Here is a 20,880-nt window from a genome sequence, read left to right as displayed (position 1 = left end):
TTCCATGTATTCAACATATAGCTCAGTTTCCTTTTATCCTTTGTAGGAGATGCCGTTTCCAACCATATGTCCTATTCAAATGTATTCGTTCAAAAAAAGAGGGTAAACAGTAGGTTCTGGAATCGAAGCTTGGGAATGAAAGGAAGTTAGGTTGGAGGGAATTGAGAGACAACAGGGACTTTCTATTCTAACGGTACTCGTCTCTATTGATTTTATTTAATTACGAAGCCGCTCGTGTAAAGCTACACCTCAACAATAAACTTAGTTTCGTATCTCGAAGCTACATGTTATTTGTGTATTTCAAAGTATATTTTAATTTAATATGAGTTAATATAAAATCTTATTAATATTATTTTTCCATGTATGTATATAAAAAAGAAAGAAGTTTTATCATTGCCAATGAGACAAATATCAACAAGAGACCAAATAACACAGAAATTAACAACATTTACTACAGGTCACTGTACGGCCTTCAACGATGAACAAAGCCAATACCGCATAGTCAGCTGTAAAAGACCCCGAAACGGCAAGTTTATAACAATTCAAACAAGAATTATGCAACTTTGAAATAGCAGACTGATTTAGATTTTTCTTGATTAACAAACCGATAGTCAGAAGGACACAATATCGGTTTAGAATTCATGTAGGTCTTCTAGTTGTTTGAAAATAACGAAAGTTTAAACCGTTTATTTATGAATTGTTTAATCGTAAATTAATCGTTTGTAATGTAGCGAAACGAACTTGCTCGTTCAATATGGTAACTTTGGTAAAGGGGATATCTTATTTCATTGTTTATTAATAATAGAAAGTCCACATCATTTTGTTTTTGATTTGGCATGTATTTGTAAAATATGAATCTATAATCAAATGAACGGCGAGTTCTGTATATGTAAATGTACAGAATTTGTGCTACTCATTGAACAAAATGAAGCGAGTCCTTTTTTTCAATGACATTTACAATTACACTTTGAATACATAATGAAACTGTTATCGCATAGGACAATAAAGAACGGGACCTTTGATGGTTAAGCTTTAAACTGAGAAAGGAATGCATATTGTTGTATTTTCGTTCTGTAGTAAAGCGCTAACAGTACAGTAAGCACCTTGGTTATGCGCATGTCTATCATATATATCCATATGTATAAAATTACAAATAAATTGATCGCTTTATCAAACACTTTATAAAAACTGGATGCATCATTCTTATTTTACAAAGTGTATTAACCGATCGCACGGCTAGTAAAGTACAAATGGGCATCAAAATCGTTTTTCTGGATTAACTTCACCATGGAACGGTAAAACCTTAGCATTTTTAAAAGCCAGGGATGTGTTACAAAGTAGACATATCAAGAACTATATGACCGTAAGAAACATTTAAATGTCCCAATTCATCTACAGTAAACTTTGTCTGAGGTGGAAACTTAATTTCGTAAGAATTTGTAAATCCTTTCGTTATAAAAACATATATATTATGTAAAACCTATTGAAGTACAGTTTGCCGCAAATACGGGATAGTGTATGATGTATTTATGTGTCATCTGGTTGCTCTGTTTAAGACGTAGACGGATAATCTGTTATTAATCAAACGATTTAAAATCGTCATACTATCTAATTGGCAGATGGAAGTTGTATTCCGAGAATTGGAAGATTTCATTGACCCCTTTCTGGACCCACAGAATGGACCCGTTCGTCCGGATAAAGTAATGGCCGGCAGGGCATTAATTGCGCTCGATGCATTGATCAAAAACATGCCTGGTGTTACAGAAAATAGGGTAAGTGAAATAAGACGACGAAAAACAACTTGAGATTTTAATTTGTAGATGAAATGAAAAGCGATCGATGAAGTACTCTAATTGTAAAATTATATGGATGTTAAAATATATGCCACTATTATTGTGATATTGATGATCCAGTTTAAATTTCAAATATGTGTATTTTTTTTATTTTATTATTACTTTTCTAGATGTGCTGAAAGACTAGATTTTTGTTGAAATTATCAAAAATATAATGCTAACGTTTATGAATGGCAAAAACGTATGTATTCCCTCATTTCATGTGCCAACCCTTATCGATTTCCTACTTGACCATTCATACAGGTGGAATCACTAAAGATCATGTTACAAGATGCAATGAAAGGACGCTGGACATTTATGGACATCAGAATAGATGACGCAGTAGATCAATTCAAAGGAATCAAAAAAAGGGTTTCTGATCAGGTAAATTTACAATTCGTTGCAGTTATGATAACTTCAGATTTATTTAGAAAATGTACTTTTAGTATCAAGGGTAGGTTTGTCTCTGGAATACATAAGTCCAATAAAGAGGAACTTAAATATTAAAGAATATATCATTTGTTTTTTTTAATTTAAACTTTGATCGAAGTTGCTAGGACATACTGATTCGTACAGGTTAAGCGCCTCATCTTGCAAACAACGTCACAGAAAATAAGATAAACAATTGAAGATTATTCTTACGATAATAATAAAATATCATTATTATTATTTTTATTGTTATCACTTTTTTTATTATTATTATTATTATTATTATTATTATTATTATTATTATTATTTATTCATTTATTATTTTGCAGGTTCCCAATCGTATTGTAGCGGCCATAGATTTTGGGACAACATACTCAGGTTATGCCTATTGTAAGCAGTATGATTACGATGATAATCCTGTTAACCCACGTATACAATGTAGTATGTGGAGTGACGGCAGCTGTTTGACTTTTAAAGCACCAACATGTGTACTGTTTAAACCAAACAAGGAATTCCATAGCTTTGGTCATGAGGCAATAGCAAATTACTATGGAAATCTTGACAATTTGGAATTGAATGAATATTACTACTTCGAATATTTCAAGATGATGCTGTATGAACAAGAGGTATGTCTTTTAAAATCTTTTCTTAAACAAAAGTTCTTTGAATGATTTATCAATTGATTGATTGTTGGTTACTTTACGTCCAGTGGTAAGTATTTCATGCATGTTCAGGTTGAGAACAGAGTACAATACATAAAAAAAAGGTAGGTCTTCTAATCTGGGATAAGGGCAGTGGAATTTCGACTGCCCTTCAAATTTAGGGAATATTGGATAGGGACAGAAATTGACGTTCTCAACACCGCTCCTTCTACACGAGACATCAGATTTAACTTACTCACTCAGAGTACTTTATACATGCTGCACAGACAAACGGACTCCACAGAGTTTGTACTGCCAACGGAAGAATACCTGTAGTTACCATTTTCTATTCTTTACAATAATGATATATTTTATACAGAAATAAAAGGAGACGTGTATTCAGCCGTGAGGCAGCAAACTAATTTTAAAAGTGTTTTATACGAATATTTTGTTTTGTGATTGTTGAGTCACAGTACTTTATAAAAAAATCATTTCCATGTAAAGATATAGACAAACAAATTGGTGAGTCCTTTGAAAACGAAACGTGCGTCTGACGTAAATACAAAATTTAATCCTGATATCTATAATGAGTTTATTTATTAATAAATTCTTGTACTCTAATGGTATACATGGTATGACATACTGGGTGTTGACAACTAAACACACTGCTATTTAACGTTTTTTTTATTTGCACTAAATTGTACAATCAAATAAAATTTATGCAATTTGGAAAAAAAAATGATTAACCTGCATAAATTATAAGCAACAGTAGCTAACAGAATTATAACGATACCAATTAAAACATAAATACCAGGATAGTAATATAAACACCAAGTTAGAAAACATAAACTGAGCCAATCAATTAACATCGAAAGTAGTGAGCGAGACAAGATGCGACGACAAATATTGAGTTTTGTGATCTGTCACACGATTCGTTTCAAATCATGAAATCATGAAACGTATTTACCTGACGATATCTGGATATAGGTATTTAGTCGGATCTTAACATGCACTTGTGATTTGTTAAAACAGGTATTAACACTGGACACTTTAAATTTGCAAAACACTCATTTGCAAATCCGCCGCCGCCTCAAATAAGAGCTACAGTGTCATGTATATAACCAAAATGTGCGGAATTACATGGGATTCAATAATTTCATTAGTTTTCTACTGTTACTATTATATTTATTTTGCTATTTGATTTATAAAAACATGGGATTTTCAATATCCCATGAGACAGGGCAAAATCCCATGGGATTTAACCAAAATTTTTTTTTGTCCCATGGGATAATTGTAGTCCCATGGGATATTTGTTGTCCCATGGGACAAAAAAAATCCCATGGGACTATAATTATCCCATGGGATTTTTAATATCCCATGGGACAAATTAAAATCCCATGGGATTCAAATTATAAATATATAGATATAAATATACAGTAATGTGTATGTTACAATGTATTCTATTTGGTAGTAAATTGTTATAAGATGAATCTTTTTAATTGAATATCTTTTTTCTTTGGAAATGTTAATTCAACATATTGTTCTATAACTGTTCAAAACTAAACCTTTAAACAACAAAGTAGATAATGTGAGTATCAATATATGTTTATTTATAAATTATAGAATACTTTCTTGAAACACTATTATTTACCATTTGAAATCAATGAAAAACTCTAATATAAGGCTGAACATACTAGTGCTGTAAATTCAGAAATTATTGCGTGCATTTATTATTGGATTTTTGTCATTTAAGACTAAAATGAGATTTTAATTTTTTACGATTTTGAGATCAGTTTAATTCATATAAAATATTTCTAAATGGGAGTTTAAATTATTGCGTTTACAACTGTGTTGCAATTTTTGCAAATATAAACCCTCACAATAATTCTTGAATTTACAGTAGCTATTTAAGTAAATCTATTTTTTTCACAATATCCCTCCACACAAAACATTAATAGTTTCTTATCATCCAGCATTGTGTGATCCTATAGTCCACTTTTTGGTCATTCAGCACAGAACATTGACATTATTGTGGTTTCAATATCTTTTGGTATTTAAAAGAACTTTAAATCATTGACTGAGTGATGAAAATAATAGCTGATCCAACTTTTGTCTTTGAATTTTATTCTGGTCTTGTTTCTATGTTTCCTCCATTTATTCTAGGTGATGAATTTCAATCCTTCTGAAAAAGAACCAATAAAATCTGAAGTATTATATAAATGTTTTTGCATACAAGTAGCAATAATATGATTTTTAATAAAAATAGCTATGCTGCATGGATTTCACTGATTGTTAAAGGTTGTCCAGTGTCATCAGTTGCTAACCTCTTACATCCTTTGGTCTCTGATGGAGAGTTGTCAAATTAGCAATATACCACATCTTCCTATTTTAATACTACCGGTATATAACAATCAATTAATTTATTCTTCTTTATAACATTTGGGTATTTTCCCAAGTTATATATTTCATATATATAAAGATCAATGTTAAAACTTTAGGCAATTATAATAACATATTCCATTATTCACTAGAATTTTCAATATATTATACAAAATGCAGACAACAGAAACAATATATCTTTAAGCTTTTGAAGATCTGACAGAGTTCAATTTGTGCTTTATTTCAATGTAAAAATACCTTGAAATCTTCGGACATATTGGAAATTATAACATTGATACAAAAAAAATATATATTGTTTTATCCTTATTTTTTGTGTTGTTGGCTTACTGTCTCATTTTACAGTTATACATACATCAATAATCTTCTTCTTTATTAAAAGTAAATATGGGATATTTTTTATTTTTATAATCTGAAAACATTATATTTCTATCAAATAACTTATTACCAAGTTCACAAACACCAATGTGTTTGTCAGATACTAATTTTAAGACATGTATAAATGTTCCAGACCATATAAGCAGGGGCGGATCCAGCCATTTTAAAAAGGGGGGGTTCCAGCTATATGCTCCCATTCAAATGCATTGATCGGCCAAAAAAAAAGAGGGGGGTTCCAACCCCCGGAACCCCCCCCCCCCCTTCTGGATCCCCGCCTGTATAAGTATTTGGACCATACGTTTACAGTCCGAAACATATAAGTATACTCTAACAGTCCGACCATATTCATACAATCAGACCATTTGAGTATACCCGGTACTTGTACTGTCTAATACCAGAGCTCAACCAAACATGTATTTTTATTTCTACTGCAATTTAACTTTTTGTATTAATCTATTAAAGATTTCAGTTATGTTGATCTGTAATGTATATTTGTTTCTAATAAACTTGACCAACTTCTTAAAATTGGGCAGACTGTACGCGTAGTCAAAATACTCATATGGTCTGGAACATAAACATGATTAACAAGCATTCAACAGGATGTCATGCTAAAATCCCTTAATATTCGTACTAAATTTTGAGTATATATATACAGAGGCAGATTTAGGGGGAGGGGGGAGGGGGGGCAGGGGGTCCGGGCCCCCCCTTTTTGGGATAAAATTTGGTTGCTTATATAGGAATCACTGAAGCATGACTGGAGCGGGCCCCCTCTTAGGTCAGTCAGAGGGCCCCCACTTATGAAAATTTCTGGATCTGCCACTAATATATGTAAATCCACAGGCTACTTACTGAAATTCATGGCAAACACTCATCAAAAAATTAAAGAGGATACAATTTAGAGGAAGGACTGGACAGATGAATACACTAACACTATTAAAGCAGAGAATAAAACTTACCAAAAACAAGATGTTTTACATTTATCCTTCAGAAGCCGGAAAATTGAAAAGTCTTTTTTTCTTTCTCTGCGGTCCATGGTATAAACTTTAAATTCATTCATGCAAAATATGAAAATCCGCAAAAGTAGGACCTTGAACCTCAGCTTATCCACATTTTGACTTTTGAGCTGCTTATTTTTTTTTCTTTTCATCTTGCTGACAAGCTACATGATCTAAACAAAACAAAATGATAATCAAAGAGCTGATAGCTCTGAAGTGGAAGAAGGTGAATAAAAGGTAACTTGAATAACCATAAAAGCAGCCCCACTTACCCAGGCTGCTTTGTTCTATTATCTTTAAAATGTATTTTTTTTTTCTTCAAACAAGAAAAGGTCATACGTACATGGATTTCCCATCCGTACAATCATTTTCTATGTTCAGTTGACTATGAAAATTAGGTAAAATCTTTAATTTGGCAGTAATTAAGAAGATCATATCAAGAGGAACACATGTGTACTAAGTTTCAAGTTGATTGGATTTCAACTTCATCAAAAACTACCTCGACCATAAACTTTATAACCAGAAGCAGGACGGACGGACAGACTAGAAAACATAATGCCCATAAATGGAGCATTAAAATAGCAAGACTTGTTACATACCTGCCAACTTTTGAAAGTTCCCATATGGGTTTTTACTGCACAACAACAATTTTAAAGGTTACAATTTTTAGCGACGTATTTTGCAAAATCTGGATTGTCTAGAAAAAGTGTCATATTTGTATGATGAACTTACATGCCTTTTCCTTAAGTCTGGTTGCATGATTCTAGTTATATATTAAATCGGAAGAAAAAATATACATGAAGCTAGCAGACAAGGGTTTATTTTCCAAATTAAGAATATTAGATGCTTGTTGAAATTTCCAATTTTGAATTATGCAGATGGACCTTTAACAGGTTGGGAACAACACTCCAAATGAGGGTAACCTAACTGGAAGATCATCACAACCCACTGTAAAAAATGAGCACAAAAAAAGTCATTTATATTCATATTATTTGATGAAACTTTTCCCCAAGAACTATGCATCTATTAAGTACTGAATGGTCAAAACATCATGTTTTTTTATTGACATAAATTTTGTCGTAAATGTAACCAAATGATGTAGAAATTGTGTTTTTTCTTCAAATTTCCATCAAATTGTAATGTTTATAGTTCCCTTATTGCCTCTCTATAAAATAATAAGAAGAATCTGTTTCTTGTTTTGTTTTGTTTTTGACAAATGATTGTTCACTGCTTGCAAATGAATCATTATATTTATATATCTTATCTGTATATATTTTTGTTCATGTCTCCATCTCCTTATCATTTGTAAATGTATAGACAAATAAGAAAGAAATAAGCTCCACATGTATATTTGCAACATCGTAAATTAATTAAAAAAATAGCATACACTAACACTAGTACTGCATGGATTTTAAGCATTATGAAAGTCATATTTGTAGAAAGCTTATTAAAAAAGACTTAAAAACAGTGTAAAATGTCTTGCTATTTCTTAGCTTACACAATAAAATCTAATATGTACTAACATTTACAAATTTAAATTTCAAGATTTTACTAGGAATTAATCTAACTACTAGACCTTTTATTAGTCTAGTTGCACATATTGTAAGTTAACTTCTACTCAGTTGTCAACAAATTTATGATATAAACTTCAATTTAATCCTTGAAAGGAGGTCTAGATTGCTAAATAATTTATAAATATTAATTTTTTTATTTGTCCAAAATCATTTAAATTCATTTAATCAACATCCTTTTATGATTATTTGATTAAAATATTAATCATTTATAGTCTTTTTACAATTTACATTTTTAAAAGCAAAATAACTGAAAACAGGATAAAACAAAGGGAAGTAACAAAAAAGTATTTCAATATTCCCAATACACATCGTTTTGATAACACAACGGCAGTTAGCCGGAGGTAAACATCGTTGATTACCAGTATGTTTGACACCCAAGCTGTCAAGTGAAGCCATATAATTATACATCTTCTTTGATGTTCAGGTAAAATTTAACACAGGTGTCAATTACACCCGTACAGTAGTAAGAAATGATCAAATATGGCGTCTGAAAAATTTCATACACGGGAGTTTTTTCTCCTTAACGGAAGGTTCACATGTATGTTACGAAGGGCATCTAATTCACATGACAAAGGAAAACCATGAATAATGACAACACTTTATATATCCTTTTATTTATATAAAAACAAAATCTTCTTGTATGCAGGATTGAAAATTCGTAACTTCAAGGGCGAACTTCTAAACAGGGCGAGTTGTCCCGATACCAAATTCACGCATGCGTAATACAAATATCTACAGTTAAAACATCCTGTTACAAGTAAACAAATAACGTTCATGTGGATGAGATGAAATCTAATAATTTACATAAATAAAAGGGTCATATTTACGATAGTGATTGTTTTACAATCATAATTTACAAATTAAATGATTCAGATGCCTAATCATGTGTAAAAATCGGTGTCAGGAATCTAAGTTGTTTTGAAATTGTAATACACGAAATGAATGCGGCATACGGAGACTCAATGCAAATGGTCGGCCCCTTAAGTCTTCAGAAGACTTGACGTCTTCTTCCACTAAAAACATAATTCTAGATTAACTTTGTGTTTTTATTTTTGTTGATACAAACAATTTTTCCAAGTTTAAAAGGAAAACATCATCACAAAAAAGGAGGTCATACTAAGGTCACATTTAAAAGAATGTCTGTTTCCCCTCCCGGTTTACCCTTTGTAAACAGACCAGGAAGGCAGGTTCTTTTTTTTTTTTTTTTTTTAACTGGATGTGATTGTCATAGCATGGTCACATGAATGGTTTGACTTGTCCAGTCCAGGCCACTTATCAGTTGTTTGTGCTCAATTTGATTGTATTTATTTAGATTATCAATCCTTCTGCTTTCAAGCACTTAAATTTCCAAAAATGGAAACAAATTATTTTCAGGAAAAAAATAATTTCGATTTTTTTGTGGAAAATAATTTTTTGACCCAGGGGCTTATTTTTGACCCGGGTGGGGGGAGGGGAAACAAACATATTTTTAATTTTGGCCTAACCTCCGAAATGTTTAAACAAACCAAAATTATTACTTGATTAAGATCTTGTCATAAATTAATAGCATTGATCATGTTGATACTCTTATTTTTGAAGACCATATATATATATGTCTTTTGCATACTTATATTCCTTTGTACAACAGTATGCATATTAAGATTGATTCCGAGGACTTAAATGTTAAATTAGCATGATTAATTTTACAGTTTCTCAGCTCAATGTGTACAATATGAGAGTATCTTGCAATACTGTATATTCTGATATTCAGAACATATTGTGAGATTTTTATTAATGCAAATGAGAGCTGTATATCATTCTCATTTCTGAGACATATTTATGAGCTGAAGACCAGTGCCAAAATTTCCTCACTGCATTGAAGACCCATAGGTGACCTTCGTCCGTTGTCTGCTCTTTGGTTGTGTTGTTGTCTTTTTGACAAATTCCCAGTTTCTACTTCCCATTTTATAACATGTATGCAGATTTTTCGTAAATTACAATAATCAATCACGCAATTCTGTCCATTATTTATTTGTTATTGAAAATAAGCAAAAATAAATGCACACAAAATTTAACATTGTTAATAAAGGCTTTTTTTTTAAATTCAAAACAGTTGCCTACACCGTTAATTTCCTTGTTTGATTTATTTCATATTTTTAAAGCCTTAATAGCTAACTAGATGGTATGCCTGGATGGATCCAGCCATTTTATAAAGGGGGTTCCCTTTTCCCAACCCAAGATTTAGGAGGGGTGGTTCCAACTATATGTTCCCATTCAAATGCATTGATTGTCCAAAAAAAAGGGGGGGGGGGTTCCAAGTTGAACTTCCAACCCCTAGAATCCTCCCCCTGTGATCCAGAATTTTTTTCACTTAACCACTGGGGATCTCAACCATTTAAAAGTTTTTCAAACATGTGAGGGTGGGGGTGACCCCCCATGGACTCTCCCTATATTTCATTTGATGTGTTTTATTGTTCCATACAAGAATATATATGGTTTAGGGGTGGGGATCTTGACCGTTTACAAGATAATAGCACATTCTCAAATTGAACGGGATGGGGTGACCCCCAGGGACTTCCTTTTAATTGATTTGTTTTATCGTCCCATTCAATAATATATATGGTTTAGGGGTGGGGATCTGGACCGTTTACAAGATAAAAGCACATTCTCAAATTGAACGGGGATGGGTGACCCCCAGGGACTAACCTTTAATTTTAATTGATTTGTTTTAAAATCACATTCAAGAATATATATGGTTTAGGGGTGGGGATCTAAACCGTTTACAAGATAAAAGCACACACATTCTCAAATTGATCTGGGTGGGGTGACCCCCAGGGACTTCCCTTTAATTTTAATTGATTCGTTTTATTGTCCCATTCAAGAATATATATGGTTTAGGGGTGGGGATCTAAACCGTTTACAAGATAATAGCATATTCTCAAATTGAAGGGGGTGGGAATTACCCCTGAGGGACTCACCCTCCCTTCTTTCTTCCCCCAAAAAAACCTGATCACCCCCCCCCCCCCCCCCCCTTTTCCTCATTTCAATCACCCTGATATGTTCTGATATAAATAGTTTTATCACTTATACAATAAAAAATGGTTTAAATTCCCCAATTAATTCTAGTCGGTCAAATATATATGAATAAATTGATTTAACCTTTATACCATTAATATCAACATATTTCATTTTTGATAAAGAAGGACAAAAGTTTTCTATGGGTAGAAATTGATAGTTACTAATTTGGGAAGCTGTCAAATATTCATAGCATGCCGGTGGCTGTTTTCAAAGTGCTGGGGTTTTTTATCACCCTCGTTGTTTGCGGACTAACGATTTAAGCCTGTGGTGGATAATAGTATTCGTGCATTAATTTTCTATACCTTCTCAATTAATATTTTGAAATACTGACGGCAAGTGTTGTAATGTATCAGTGTCTTACTTGAGACCAACGTGCTATTTACATGTGCGATCGAAAATGCAGGGGAAGGAAACTTGTCAATTGTGTTTATTTTTAATCCAAAATGAAATAAGCCGCCGTAAAATTAACCTTGGGTAAATTCCTCAAATTGATGCAAGAGGCTTCTTTTTTTTAAGCTATATTTTTAATGACTTACACTTTTTACCATTATTCTCTTTCTTTCACTATTCTTTATTCCTTTTTTTCTTTGCCCGTTATTCTCTATTCTGTTAAATAACCTCTTATGTGGACTTTCGGTGGTTTATTTTTTTAGTTCTGTGATAAGTCAATATAAATAATTATTTCATGCAGGTTCATGAAATAATGGTTTTATGCATATCAGCCAAGATTGTGCGTGGAATTTTAATAAACAATTCAACACCACACGTTATGTGAATTTGATTTAAATCGATGAACCTGAATTTGACAGCTAGTGACCCTTTTACAGGTAAAATTCAATTAACAAATTCTGACCTACTGGCATTCAACACCAAATTACCTACTTGCTGTATATTGATAAATGTGATTGTATGTCAATACCTCAACATCGTGAATACGCCATGTGAGGTGTTGGTTATGTGTTCTACGGGGTCACTGGTGGCGCCTTCAAAACAGAAAAAAAAAATCCAAGTAAAAAAGTGTGGAATTTTGTTGCTGAAAATTTAAGTTGTAAATTCCTGAAAAATGTACTTAATTCCGTTCAACTGCAAACATGTAAGTTCGATACGAAAATAGGATAAAAAGCATTCGAAAAAATTGTGATCAGTAATTATTTTTCGAATAAATGCAGAGCAATGGGTTAAAAAAAAACTGAAGAAGAAAAGTAAAAAGTGAAAGAAAGTCGTTGAATTAATTATTTTACAATTGATTAAATATATGAGAGAATGTTTTAGGCAAATTGTCTTTATTAACTGACAGATAAATGTATTTAAGTTCAGGAAATCAAGGACGTATAACTAACATATATACGTCTAATATACGTCCTTGAGGAAATGATTTATTCTTCTGGCGGCTTCAAATATTTTTTTTATCAATAACTTATACGCAAGGAGACATTTTTGACTTTTGACAGTATGAACCCCAGTTAATTAGCAAACACAAATTAAGACACAAAATCGTTTACAAATAAATTTTATAGAAGGAAAAAAAGGGGGGGGGGTAAAACGCTCACATACTTCTAAAAAGATTTGCATATGAAAGCTGTCTAAAGATAATATTAAATTATTTCAGGAGTTTTGAAAAAAGAATACATATATATATATATATATACAGTTTAATTTTCGACGTCTATACTGTTACAACAAAAGGTGATTCTTTTTAAAGATTTGGTACTTCAGTTTCGACTCAAAATTTCTTTTTGAATTGTTAGATGGCAAACTATTTAGGATAAGATTGTTTCTGTTCTTTAAGTAATTATGGTGATATTGGCGGACGAGATTCATTATATTATAGCAAGGGCTTGTACAAATCCTTGATTAAAGAATTTCAGCAATATAAATAGACGAAAGTAGACAAACAATTATTAAAATATAAGATCTCCAAGCGGGCCAAATTGTACATCGAAAAAGATCTATATTTCTAAACGTTTTTAAATGATATTACGTGAATAGAAAATTTCCCAACTATGTGAAGATTTTTTATATTTCTAAACGTCTTCAATTATTACATACCAAAGAATTATTTTTTTAGCATATTCATATAATTTTATATTTTTTTCCAAGTAAACTTTTTTTGTAAAGTTTACTTCTATGTGTTTATAACCATCAACAGAGACACATTCTCTGCCATCACCAATCAGTTCTAATCATTAAAGATCAATTGACATAATTCAAATGATGATTGGTATCGGTCATCCGTGACGTATTCTAAAATCCCAAAAAACGGCGCATGTCGATAGATTGATAGATAGTTTATTAATTATCGTCTCGCCATTTAAATTTCACCAAGGGGTCACTGGGGTAAAGCTGATGACCGTAACTGCATTCACGGTCATCCCAAGATGTCGGATTAAAAATTAGGTCAGTTTCTGTATTGTCTGTTAAAGTGTTTCTATATCATTTTCTTTACAAATCATACATTGAAACGATGTAAATTTATAAAAGAATCACTCGGAAATCACTAATTACTTCTGAGAAATGTGCATGAAACGGGAAATTTGATTTGAAAAAATCGCCAAGATGACCGTAAATCACAATCGAGATGACCGTAACAGAATCAGCGATTCATAACAAGGCTGACCGTAACTGCTTTTAAGATGACCGTAATTTGTAAATGATGACCGTAACTTTTAAAGGATGACCCTCAATTCTAATAAATATCCGTATTTATATAACTATCTTTTTGTATCAAATGATTAATCGTGTTGGTATACACATATTAATATGAGAGTTTTATCCTATAGGTAGAAGAAAATAAGACTTGCTTCAAATGCAAAGATTACCATATGTATCTTTTTTACAGTGGAGGGTTTAATTTTCAAAATGAATTTGCCAAAAGACATGCAAATGAACAAGACGGGAAAACATGCTACAAAAGCGCGATAAAATGACACCTTACAAGCATAATGAAAAAAATGCGGTGCACAGCCTTCAACTGCTCGACAAAAGATTTTTTTTTTGTTTCTGGGATTCCTTTTAATGACATATAATAAATACACATTTTTAAAAATGCCAAAAAATTGCATGTACATCCATTGATATTATATCGTCTTTCATTTTGTCGTGCAAATAAAATAAAAGAAATAATTTGAAAATATCATTCGAATAAACTAGTGAAGGTGAGCTCCAGCAAAGTAGATCCTTAAAATAGTATTGTACGAAAAGCGTATCACAAGGCGGAACTTTGTCAATTTGTATACAGAAATGTTATTCATACAGTCAGGATTCTACTTCTTCAAAATTATCTCCCCATTACGCCAGTTCATGCTCACAATCGTAGAAATGGAAGCCATTGTAGGGATGACGCTCTGCCAATTTTGCTCTTGAAAACTGATAAATTTATCCACATAGCACCATTTCGATCGATCGTTATATGTCAGTTATATTTTAAAAAACAAATGTATCTACTAGCTAATGAACATTCGTTAATGATCTTGTCTGCATTGAAAAAAACTTAAAAATATTGTCTGTTCGGATGTCAGATGGAATTTTTGAAAATTCTTAAGCATTTAAAAAAATTCTAATTAAATATTTCGTGGAAGGGCAGACTAAACATTTTCAGTGGTTGAAGATTATAAACCCTAGTTATCACACACAAGAAAATCATATTTTTTCGAAGATATCCATTTTCATCATCCAAATTAAAAGACTGTCGTCAAGTACTTTTAGAAAAAATAGCTATTCGAACACACCTACTCTGTTTTTGTGATTCATTAGATAGGTATCTCACTTTACCCATATATTTCATATTTTCGTACTGTCATTTTTTTACGTTATAAAGTCAACCTGTAGCTTTGATATATAATAATGATAGAATCTGAAGCGAGATGCTTTATAAAATACTTTTGCTTTGTACGTTTTAAAGACAAAATATACACCCCAAACATGCCCTAACATAAAAAGGTACACTCGATTTTTCTCTTTTCGATACAATCGTTACCTGTTTTGGGAAATTTTTTCTTGATTCACATAATGGAAGGGCAGACACGAAAATTTCAGAACTAAAGAATGGTATGTTCTCCGTCCGTGATAAAAAAAATCGGAGGTTATGCATTTTCTACATCCATATAGTTACTATATATAAAAAAAAAGAAGATGTGGTATTATTGCCAATGAGACAACTATCCAGAAAAGACCAAAATGACACAAACATTAACAACTATAGGTAACCGTAAGGCCTTCAAGAATGAGCAAAGCCCATACCGCATAGTCAGCTATAAAAGGCCCCGATAAGAACCATGTCGTCGACTTGATATCTTATTGTTTTGCATTACTATGTAATAGATACATTGAAAACTTATGCAAATGGTGTTTTTAAAATAAGAAAATTGTCGTTTTATTTGTTTCTATTAACTTTTTTAAAATTTTGTTACTTAATTTACTATATCAAACATTACAGTTAACATTTATCGCTTTCTCGATAAACACAGAGCTGCGATTCTTTTGTTCTATTTCAAAAGTGTTTCCGCCTGCATATATCAAGACAAATTAAGATTTTAATCTGCTTCCTCTGGAACCATACACATGGGCTCGATTACCAAATATTCGTATGTATAATAATGTTTTTAATGCTTCATTTATTGGCATTATGTTTTTCTGGTCTGTGCGTATGTTCGTCCGTTCGTCTGTTTGTTTGTCCGTTTGTCCAGCTTCAAGTTAAATAAAATTGAAACTTAGTACACTTTTTCCCTATGGTATTATCTTTTTAATTCTAATGCCAAATTACAGTTTCATCCCATTTTCATAGTCCACTAAACATAGAAAATGATAGTGTAGATGAGGCATCCGTGTACTAGGGACACATTCATGTTTCTTCAAATTTTCGTCGTATCGCTGTCAATTTGTGTTAAAATTTTAACGTCGATATCAATAAATATTTCATTGTTTACGAGAAATATGCAATTTACTATCATTGTTATAAATCCTAAATATGGCCAATTATATTATAGTTTAAAAAAAGAAATTTATGAAACATATTTATATCCGCTAACCGAGCCCTTATTGAGATCGACAAACTCAACAAAAAAGCTTTGAATACAATACGGATATTTCTTAGAATTGATGGTCATCCTATAAAAGTTACGGTCGTCCTATATAAATTACAGTCAGTCTTTATAAAATTACGGTCATCCTTTACAAGTTACGGTCATCTTTTTACCAATCACGGTCATCCTTGTTTTATGTTACGGTCATCTTGAAAATATTTTGATTATGATTTACGGTCATCTTAAAGATTTTTTCAAATCAAATTTCCCGTTTCATGTACATTTCTCGGAAGTAATTAGTGATTTTCGAGTGATTCTTTTATAAATATTCATCGTTTCAATGTATGATTTGTAAAGAAAATGATATAGAAACACTTTAACAGACAATACTGAAACTGACCTAATTTTTCATCCGACATCTTGGGATGACCGTGAATGCAGTTACGGTCATCAGCTTTACCCCAGTGAAGGGGTTGAAGCAATGAAGGACTTTATAAAACCAAGGATGTGTATAGTTACTATACAAATCCTTGATAAAACTATGTACATGTACTTATTAATATTTCTATAACAAATTACAAAAACGTTTAGTGTAAAAATCATCGATTTATAAATGTCTCTTTTTGCCTAAAATATATTTGCAGGTTTTGGCATTTTTGTAAATACCATTAATGTTTTGGCATCCCAATGCAAAACACAGGTGACAGCCGATTCAAACTTAAATAACTTCTTTAAAGTTGGTTTTATTTTATCAGAGACATATAATATGTAATATATGTCTCAATACATGTATTTATGTTTAAAATTTTATCAAAACAAAAATTACAAGATTATGAAATAAGTTATGAATCGAATGAATACCCTCAACACTAAAATACATGTCCTAAGTGACTTTTTATGTCTTGCGTGCACCGAGGAGACCCTTGACGGTTTTTAGACGTACCATTATTATTTATGCATATATTTGAAGCATTTTGTTCATAATAGGTATTTATATGTGTGTATCAGACAAAATGACTTCCCAAGTAGCAGAGGCGGATTTAGGTTCCAGCCACTAATCTTGGAAAATGGGAGATTATACAGGGAATCACTGAAGCATGACTGGCAGGGACCCCTCTTAGGCCGAGTCAATGGGTCCCCACTTATGAAAATTTCTGGATCAACCACTGCTTAGTTCTAGTTATCTAAGGTCCTAGTGTGAAATATAACCAATAGGAATTGGTCTTTTTAAACACTTCTGCATAGGCCTATATGTATACGTTTTGTCAAGGGTTGGTTCATTACCGACTGTGCAAGGGCTGTATAGCCAGTCAAGGTCGTTAAAAACTTCCATTTGTTGGTTCATGCAATATTGAAATTTGTTTACTCAATGCGCAGTTAATAGTTACTGAAGTTAATATTTGCTACTTTTCTTCTTTATTTCATAATATAATTGATTTTTTGATTTTCTTTCTTCGAAAAATTTGTGGTGTTGAAATAGGGAATAGACACAGAGATACCTAAGCACATTTAACAAAAGAAATGTTGTGTAATGTCATCAATCTGTATCCGAGATCTGTATTACACGTAGACAGGATGTTCTCTAGAAAACTTTACGTTATACACACCGGAGAGTACACGCCCTGTCGTAATGGAAAATTACTGTATGTTATAATTACCTGTAATCAGCTTTGCAACAAATCAGTTGACTGACCATGTCATTACAGTTCAAACAGATTTTCTTCTTCTTCAAATCAAAATGGAATATATATATATACATATTCATTTTTATATCTTTAAAATTTAAAACTTTATAAAAAGTACACTTTAACAAAATTATGAAATATAACGAATCGAACAATTTAAGATAGTATTTTAACAAAGTTTAAGATATATTCATTTTTATATCTTTAAAATTTAACACTTTAAAAAGTACACTTTAACAAAATTATGAAATATAACGAATTGAACAATTTAAGATAGTATTTTAACAAAGTTTAAGATATATAATTTTACAACGATCCTAAAACTATCCAAACAAACGATAAATCTAACGATATGAACTTACGCAGATTTATATTATAAGACTGACACACACTAGTTTGCTAACTCAGTGTGCTGGGCCAGGGTGCTGGGTGAGGTGTTGGAACTTGATATACATCATTAAGTTACATTTCTGTTAAAATTTGACTGCCTTTTTACAGGGAATTTCTATTCTTACTGTTAACACTTTTTATATGCTGTTCCTGGCTTAGAATCATTCTCTGCTCAGCAACTGGTGCGTAATTAGCATTTTATTCAAATATCTTGTAGTAGTAAAAAACACAAATTAATGTATTTTTCAAATAGCTTTATTCAGCTTAATAATTATAGCGAAAAACAGCGAACATGGGGAAATAAAATGTTTTTAGTAGCCTTATTATTAAATCTCCAGGCGAGTGTGATCAAATAAAGAGGTTCTCTGTAATACTTGGAAAATCTTATCTGATTCAGGATCAATTCATCGGTTACACTCCCCTATCACCAGTGGTTCTTTGTTTTTAGCTGACATTCTGAAAAAAAGGTGTGTAAGTGTTGACTCGCAATTTGCATGATTAATAACAGATATCGACTCGTTACCCGGAATATTGCAAAAACAATAATTCAGTTCACTGATTTAGATTGAAGGTAAATGGACAGAAAGTCGCAGGACAAAAAGTCACAGGACATAAAGTCACAAACAAATTGTTGACAATTGGCCCATGGTTTGAATATATATGAAAAAGATCTTGAAATATTTTCTTTTTATTACATATATTCATTTTTAATTTAAGGAAATTGCTCATAAAGCTTGATAAACATGATAAATTGAAATGTATTATATATATTTTAATCTTGCAAAGGATATATTTATGGGGCCATATTTATTGGCAAATTGAAGCCATTTAAGTACCAAGCCACTTTGACATTTTGTTTTCATAACAATTATTTGATTATTATTGATATTTATTGAATAAATTTTAATTACTAAGTTGCTTCTTATATAAAACTTGAAGAAAAATACAAAAAAAAGTGTTTTCTTGTTCTGACAAAGAAAAATAATCTCTAAACTGAATTGTGACTTTTTGTCTGTGACTTGTTGACCGTGACTTTTTGTCCTGTGACTTTCTGTCCTACATTCAGATTGAATATGGTTTTGGTTGGCCCCGTCTCCCTCTATCTGAGACTACTATCTCAGTGATGAACTTAATGTTTTATGTATTGTGCTTGTCATATACATGTATGTATGTTGGATAAAAGCTCTTGAGTTTATGTTGTATTGTATGTATAACCAACTTTTAAAAAATCCTTTTTGTTAGCCCGTAACAACTAACAAGTAAGATTTAGGTTTCTTCTTTTTTAATACAAACAATTATTACGCCTTGAAAGGATTTTTTTTTACTATGACGGCGTCCAAGAAAAAAGTTGAAATAGCTAGACACTAACTTAATTTATATTGGACCCTAGTAGCTTTATATGTGCTTGTGGTTGCAAATGTAAATGCATGGATGCCTGCTATACTGTAGAATTCATGTAGAATACATGACAAGGAAGCTTTGCTTTGCTCTTCATGGACTACGAAATCGTATTCACAATTAAAAACCTTCCGCCAAGCAAGCGTAAGGGTCTTTGACAGTAACCAACACTCATCTCACGAGGCGTACTTAGTATGTCTTTTTAGGTATATATATATATATATAAACATTTATTCGTCATTGTGCGAAGTGCTCCTTTGAAGCCAGAAGGAGGGATTTTCTAAACCAGAACAGAACAGAATAGCCATGCAAGACTTCATTATCATTTGGACTAATATTATGGCACATTTTGTCTTACCACAGTGATTTGTGTCAATTTATCTGGTTTTCTATCCTCTGACCTCATTTTACATTGTTCAGTGGTTATTGTTAAGTTTTTGTGTTTTGGTCGGGTCTAATATTGTACAAAAAATGTTGTATGCAACATGTCAAGTATATTTTTTGTATGAAAATTTTTAGGGATGTACATGCTAGACTGGCATGTTTTATTCAATCTTGACCTCATTTTTATGGTTCATTGCTTAATGTTACCTTTTAGGTTTTTTTGGCCAGTTTCTCTATTTTCTTGTTTTCAAATTAGCAAAAGGTCAACTAGGTGCATATGTCTGACTGAGAAGTTTCATCTTACTTTATTTTCATAGTACATAGGACAATATAAAAAAAGAAGATGGAGTATGATTGGACAACTCCCCATGAGAGACCAAATGAAACAGAAATTAACAACTCAAGGTCACCCTACAGCCTTAACAATGAACAAATATAAAAAAGAAGATGTGGTATGATTGCCAATGAGACAACTGTCCACAAGAGACCAAAATGACTCAGACATTAACAACTAAACGTCACTGTACAGCCTTCAACAATGAGCAAAGCCCATACCGCATAGTCAGCTGTAAAAGACCCCGCTAAGACAATGTAAAACAATTCAAACGAGAAAACTAACGGCCTTATTTATATAAAGAAATGAATGAAAAACAAATATGCAACACATAAACAGACGACAACCACTGAATTACAGGCTCC

General features: G+C 31.8%; 1 protein-coding gene across 1 annotated transcript in view; it reads left to right on the top strand.

Annotated features, from left to right (window-relative positions):
• LOC139484875 (heat shock 70 kDa protein 12A-like) overlaps positions 1 to 20,880 on the top strand; it is a 44,565-nt gene that overhangs the window by 10,755 nt on the left and 12,930 nt on the right. Inside the window, exons 4-6 of the mRNA XM_071268894.1 lie at positions 1,620 to 1,772; positions 2,097 to 2,216; positions 2,591 to 2,887. Of these exons, the coding sequence (XP_071124995.1) occupies positions 1,620 to 1,772; positions 2,097 to 2,216; positions 2,591 to 2,887 (570 nt within the window). The remainder of the gene's footprint in view (positions 1 to 1,619; positions 1,773 to 2,096; positions 2,217 to 2,590; positions 2,888 to 20,880) is intronic.

This window comes from Mytilus edulis, chromosome 8, assembly GCF_963676685.1.
Source record: "Mytilus edulis chromosome 8, xbMytEdul2.2, whole genome shotgun sequence".
Classification (NCBI taxonomy): Eukaryota; Metazoa; Mollusca; class Bivalvia; order Mytilida; family Mytilidae; genus Mytilus; species Mytilus edulis.
Note: the sequence above shows the minus strand (reverse complement) of the source record. Positions and strands in the feature narration are given on the sequence as shown.